This window comes from Empidonax traillii, unplaced genomic scaffold, assembly GCF_003031625.1.
Source record: "Empidonax traillii isolate 1590-97213 ecotype Southwest subspecies unplaced genomic scaffold, ASM303162v1 scaffold1350:size273897, whole genome shotgun sequence".
Taxonomy (NCBI): Eukaryota; Metazoa; Chordata; class Aves; order Passeriformes; family Tyrannidae; genus Empidonax; species Empidonax traillii.
The window spans coordinates 45,043-51,510 of NW_020956543.1; the positions used below are offsets into that span (position 1 = coordinate 45,043).

General features: G+C 49.3%; 1 protein-coding gene across 1 annotated transcript in view; it reads left to right on the plus strand.

Moving 5' to 3' along the window:
• LOC114069735 (patatin-like phospholipase domain-containing protein 7) overlaps positions 1–6,468 on the plus strand; it is a 71,116-nt gene that overhangs the window by 42,842 nt on the left and 21,806 nt on the right. The window contains exons 9-10 of the mRNA XM_027906738.1: positions 2,415–2,484; positions 4,429–4,545. Coding sequence (XP_027762539.1) covers positions 2,415–2,484; positions 4,429–4,545 — 187 coding nt within the window. The remainder of the gene's footprint in view (positions 1–2,414; positions 2,485–4,428; positions 4,546–6,468) is intronic.

Sequence of the window (6,468 nt, forward strand, 5' to 3'; positions counted from 1 at the left end):
CACCTGGGAACTTCCTACCCAGGAGGTGGCTGGGTACTGACCCTCTGTCTATAAAAGCTTCAAATGAAGAAGCTCTGGGCTGGATCCTCCTGTGGCTGGGAGGTGACACATGTGGGTCCCCCTCCCTCTCCCGCATCAGAGCCAGGAGCAGAAACGCTGACGTCGAGCTGTTATTTCTGACACTGAAAGGGAGGTTTCCATTTTCTCCTGAATTTGCCACCCCTTGCAATGTGGGTGTCTCTCGATTCCCAGCAGTGCTGCTTGTGGGGGAGCCCTGGTGACACCAACCCTGTCACTGCTGCAGCAGCTTCCAGCCACGGGTGCTCCCCAAGCAGGGATCAGCCTCTGCATGGCCTTCAGAGGGCACCTGGAAACCCAGGACAGGGCACTTGGGCACAGAAACCAAGGGCAAGGTTCTTGGAAGAAATTTCTCAAGAAATACAATTATTTTCCTCTGAATTTCTCCATCCCTTTGGGAGAACACCAGGCTCTGGAATTTTTACTCCCCATGCCAGAATTTTTATCCTCGTGCCAAAATGCTGTTGTCAGTTTGGGGTTAATGTGTGAGGAACCAGACGAGATTTTATTAAGCCCTGTTTAAGACTTGATTAATGCTCTGTTCCAAAACCAGTGGAAGGATCCCTGAGCATTACAGTCTTTATTACTGCTGGTAGGGCTTGGGTTCATTTCCTTTGGGCAGGTGTCTGAAAGGATGTGTCAGAGAGGCTTCTTTACCCATTCCCCTCTTTTTACTTACACTGGTAACAAGTGGTTGATACACTGGGATCTGCAATTACCAGAATATCTTCAGCATGGAGAGGCATCCTAATACTCCCATAGTCACACTTTACTCATCCTCCTTCCTCTGGCATTTCCACCAGCTGGGTTGTGATACTGGTGCAGCATCTGTGAGTCCTCCCCGGCCCCACCATCTTTGCAGAGCTGCTGAAGAGATTAAACTCTCTAGAAAAAAACCTGCTTCGTGGCAGTGCAGAATTTCAGACTGAACAGCACAGAAACTCAGAGCAGGGGTTGCAGCCTGACCAGTGGGGGAGAGCTTCCAGCTCCTCCTGGCACTGGAGTCCAAACCCAGTTTAACTGGAGTTTGAGACCCATCAAGGCTGTGCTACAGAAGGCCCAGACAGTGTCCCGTGAACAAAGGCCAGCTGGGAGAGCAGGTTTTCCTCTTCAGCCTTGTTTCAGCTTTGCTGATTGACAGAGCAGCATCAGCTGTTCCCCGGGATAAGCTCAGTTTACTCAGCCAAGTCCTGCTCCTTCCCCTTGGCAGCTACCGTTTCACCAGACACCATGGAGACGTTCCAAAACTGCCCTGACTCCAGCAAACCCCTGAGCAGGGGGAAAGATCACCATTCCATTGGCTTTTTCCAGGATGGGAGTGCTGAGCTGGCTGAAGGAATGAGAACTCCCCCTGGCAGGAGCAGGGCTGGCTGCTTTGCTCTGGCCTTGCTGAATAAACTTGCACAAAGCACTTGGCTTGGCCGCTCTTTTCGTGTCATCTCACCCTCCTTCTTCTGTTCCACGCTGTGTTACCCTGCAGGATCTCAGTCAGCTTCTAGGATCTTCCTGGAGATGTGCCCTGCAGGACCCTTTGTTCCTGTAGCTGATGCTCCAGAGTTGTTTGGTGTTGCCAGCTTTGGGTCTGCGTTTCCTGCTGAAATGACCCCTGGCCCCACCACCGGGAGGTTCAGATTGGTCAGTCACGAGGCCCTAAATCACGTTCTTGCCCTCTTTGCCTTGGGCTGGGGTGTCTCAGGGACCAAGGCAGGGAAGATACTGCCCAGTAGTTGCACACTGATCCCTGGAGAACATGGTTATGGGAGACTTGCTGGGAAGAGGGGACAAACACCCCCTGAGTGGAAGGAGTTGGCTGCAATGCAGGGGCCACACTGGTGAGGTCAAGTGCCATGTCCCCAGGGGAGGCCAAAAGCAGCAGGTGCTGTGACCTAGATAAGAACCAAACATCTGAAAGGTGAGTCTTCCCCTCACCTTGTCCTCCAGCACCAAACAGCCTCAGGATCCCTCTGGGTGAGAGTGGGGCCATCAAACCCCCACCCTTCCTGACAGGAGAATAAAGGCTTCACACAGAAGGTGACCTCTGGTTTGAGTGGGGAGGTCTCTGGGTGCTGGACAGTCTGCTGGAACAAGGGGTTCTTCAATTAAAAAAAAAAAAAAAAAGGAAATAAGGATTTTTGTCTGCCTTGATTCTGAATGAAATGTTTGCATAAGAAACAAATGTGTGAACTCAGGGCTGAGGGCTGTTCCTCCATCCATGCAGGTGTTTGCAGCTCTGTCTGGTGAGATCCAGAGGTTGTTGCTTTGGTTTGTGTCAGGCAGGGGGGGTAGGTGAGTGCAGGGTTTCAGATTTAGTAAATTTGGGACCTCCTCTGTTGCAGGATCTGTGGATTCCTTACTTCACCATCACCACTGACATCACTGCCTCAGCCATGAGGGTCCACAGGGATGGTGAGTGTGCACTGGACCTTCTCCAGGTCTTAAATCGTGATGTGAGGCTTCAGGGTCACCCCTTATTCCTGGAATTTTGTCTCACCTATAAATCTGCCTTTCCTTTTGTTTTTCCCTCCTCTGTTATTTGCTGAGCACCAAACTGGGGTTGTACACAGGTAACAAGGAACAGAGCTGTGGGGAAGGCATTAACCAAGATGCTGAATTCACTGTTTTGGGAGAAAATGGGCCCATTGACACCAGTGTGTTTCCTTAGATCATCCCATGAAGTGCAGGTGTTTTAGCCACAAATCAGACTTAATGCAATCAAAACCTTTTAAGAGTCAAATTCCACATTACAAAAAAAAAAAAAAAAAGAAGAAAGCTGTTTTCCCAAAGAACAGATTTCTGTGCCTGAAGCAGAGGCTGGGTTAGGTTCTCATTTGTGGCCAGTCCTTTTTATTTCTCTGGAGGAAAACTGATGTACTTCAGTGAGTGACAAGGGAGAAATATCCGAGCTGCTGACCTGGTGACATCCCTGTGGGACACTGGCTTTGGCTTTTGTCTATTTGGGGTGACAGGGCAGTGACTCAGACTCACTGAAGGCAGCACAGCCCTCCAGGTGCCCCAGATATTCCCTTGGGGAGCTGAAGCCTTTGCTGCCACTTCTCTGATGTTCTGTCCTTGGAGCTGGCAGGGGTAGGACTGTGCATTCCTGCTGTTCAGGAGCAGGAAGCCCCTGAAGGACAGGGGGCTTTGATCAGGGGCAACCAGGGCTGCTAAAACAAGCAGAAAAAGGATTAAATCCCTTTAGAGGCTTTGTATTCCCCATTCCACAGCAGGTTAAGCAAATCGAGGTCAAGAAAGTCACTCCATCCAGCTGCTTGTCCCTGTGGAAGTTTAATATAAGGAGAGAAATCACCTGGAGAATCTTTATGGTCATCTCCAGAATTCACTGAAGGGAGAGGAATTAAGTTCCCAGCTGCCTCCATTTCCCATCTTGGCTTGCTCTGTGAGGTGTAACACAAAAAGTCAGCCTTTTTCTTAGGTGGAAGTTCCAACTCAACTAAAACTATGCAGATTAAACCCCAAATCTGCCAGTGTTAACCTGTGCTAACAGTAGGAGTGCTGGGGTTATAATTAGAAACAGAACTGTGATCTGTTTGAAAAAGAAAAAAATCAGTTCCCAGTTTGCTGGGAAGAGTTGCTGTTTGAAGCAGCAGGCAGTTAATTACTGAGCACTGAGCCAACACTGCAAGGCTCACTTACTCTTGATATTTTAAAGATTCACTTCTCAGACAAGACCCCTTGGAAATGCAGTGTCTTCCCAATTCAGCTGATGCAAATGTTAAGGGAAGAATCAGTGTTTAAGGGCCCTAAAGTAGAATGTTTTAGAGGAAACAGATGCAATCAATTTCTACTTGATTAAACCCTGTTTCTGCCAGCTTAAAGGATTATAACTTTGTTCCTCACAGCACTAACAGAATGATAACAGAGATATGATCCCCACCAAGCACTTGCAGTGGTTTCACATTTGGGGATTTTACAGCGTGTATTTTTCATGTTCAGGTCCTGCTAAAAGTCAGTGGATCTCTGTAGAACTTCATGGCTTTAGCTGCTCTGTGTGTCCCCCTGTCCCCAGGAGGAGCCTTTCCCTTCCCTCATCAGCCTGAGCCTCACAAAGCCCTGAAGATGATTCCTGCAGTCAGGCATATGCTGAGCTCTCCTGGAAGGCAGCAAATGTGAGGCATGGGCTGAAAACTCTGCCTTCTGGGGCTTTTGCCCCGTGGTGTTTTTGCATAATCTGGGGTTTTTTCCTAGCCAGGATTTCGATGTAGGAAATAAGAAACTGCTTTAATAAGTTCCTCGCAGCGTTCTGAGGAAAGCCTCGGTCTCCTGATCGTTTTAATGAGTGTCCAAACCTCCCCCCTAATGGTGGTTCCACCCCTCCCTGTCCCCCTGCAGGCTCCCTGTGGAGATATGTCCGTGCCAGCATGTCCCTCTCGGGGTACATGCCCCCCCTCTGTGACCCCAAGGATGGCCATCTCCTCATGGATGGAGGCTACATCAACAACCTGCCAGGTAGGAGCACAGCTCAGCTGGGAAGAGGTTCCCAGGAGAGCCCCTCAAACAGCCTGCAAACCTTGGACCTTTTTTTATTTTTCATTTTTTTTCCCCAGAAAAGGAAATATGGAGAAGTCTTACAGACCTTTAATCTCACTTTCCTGGGTCTTTCCTTTCTTGTGGCTTTATTAACACTTATTTTTTGTTATGAAGTATTTCCTAGCAGCCCCAGTCTGAACAGACCATTCCCAGCCAATTTTTGAATTATTTCGGTGCTTGCTGAAAGAAGAGAATCAAACCACAAACACACAGTCTGTCTTGGAGTTTCTCTTCAAAAAAAATATCGGTTAATTAAGAAATAATTCTGAGAAAGCCAGAGCATTGTTGTTCAGGTGTCACCCAGAGCACGTGGCAGGGGGGGCAGTCACGGGGTGGTCACAGGAGGGGTGTGGAGTGTGGGGTGTTCTGAGGCCTGAACCCAAAAAGGATGCCAGGGTGTGAATGTGCTGGTGTGTGTTTGGGATGTGTTTCGTGTCAGGTTGTCATCACAGTCAGGCAGCACCCAGGGGTGGGTGGCTCAGGAGGGTGGCAGAGCTACGTGGTGTCACTGCAGTTTGTGGCTGTGCCTGGGCACAGATAGAGAGGGAGGAATCTCAGTCAGAGACTCCCAGACAAACCCAGGCTATATTTTTCCATCAGGGCTATATTTGCCTAAAAAAAAAAAACAAGAAAAAAACCACAGAAATGGAAATGACACAAAATAGGTCCCCCCAACCCAGCATCTGACATTCTGTTGGTGTCTGTAAGCAGAGGTGTGAATTGCAAACCAAAGCAGCTTTTCCACCTCCACAGCTGGAGAGGGCAAAGAGCAAACACCCAGGTGACACTGGAGGGGGGAAAAGCACACAATAGACTGAACGAGCCCAGGAATGTAAATCCAAGTTACAGAACAGATCAGGTTTAAAGAAGTGTCTAAATAAAGCACCTAAATTGGCTCTTCAAAGCTGTAGTTTTTCCTACGCAGAACTATTCTGGAAACTGCAACTATCTTGGACTCTGGGGGTGTGGAAGAAACATAAATTCATTTTGTGAGGTTCATGTCCTTCCCTTCCCTCCCTCAGCACTTCCCTAAATCCTCACCCGTATCCAGTGACTACAACATGTCTTTTTACTGACCTTGGAGTAGGAAGTGTTGCCTCATTTCTCTCCCACTTTGAAATGTGAGCCTTTCTCTTGGATGCCACAGCCTTTCTCAGACTGGCATCCTCCCAGCCTCTCCTCCTGGCAGGTCCCTGGGCTGCTCCTTCCCTCTGTCACCCTCTCTCTGAGGGTTGACCTGGCTCTGCTGACTCCCCTCTGTGAGGCCACTGCCACTTGTTCTCCCTGCATTGCCCCCCAGGTCTTTTGTTCTCATGAGAATGAGGTACAATTAGTGAGGGTTTAATGAGCTCTTTCCCATTATTCCTTAATGTGGCGTAACTGGACTCGTGCTGTGTGTCCCACCTCCCGTCTCCTGCTCCCTCTAGACAGTTTGGCTTCTGCTTCCCGTGCATTCTGGTGACAGCAGGGCCACTAATCCAGGCCAGAATGTCCTCTGTGAATGATTTCACCAGCAGTTCAGCAGTGGGAACTCACCCTAAGGTCATGCAGGGGCCTGGTCAGGATGCTGGGATCACTCCCATGGAATGGAGTGGGTGGGTTGGGAATCTCCCTGAGGGGGAATGGTCTCATCAGAGCTGCTGCAAGTCATAAAATCACAGAATGTGCTGAGCTGGAAGGGACCCATCAGGATCAGTGAGCCCAACTCCTGGCCCTGCACACGTTTATATGGAATCACAGAGTCACTGGGGTTGGAAAAGTCCTCCAAGATCAGCGAGTCCCACCCCAGCACTGCCAAGGCCACCACTAACCCATGTCCCCAAGTGCCACATCCACTTGTCT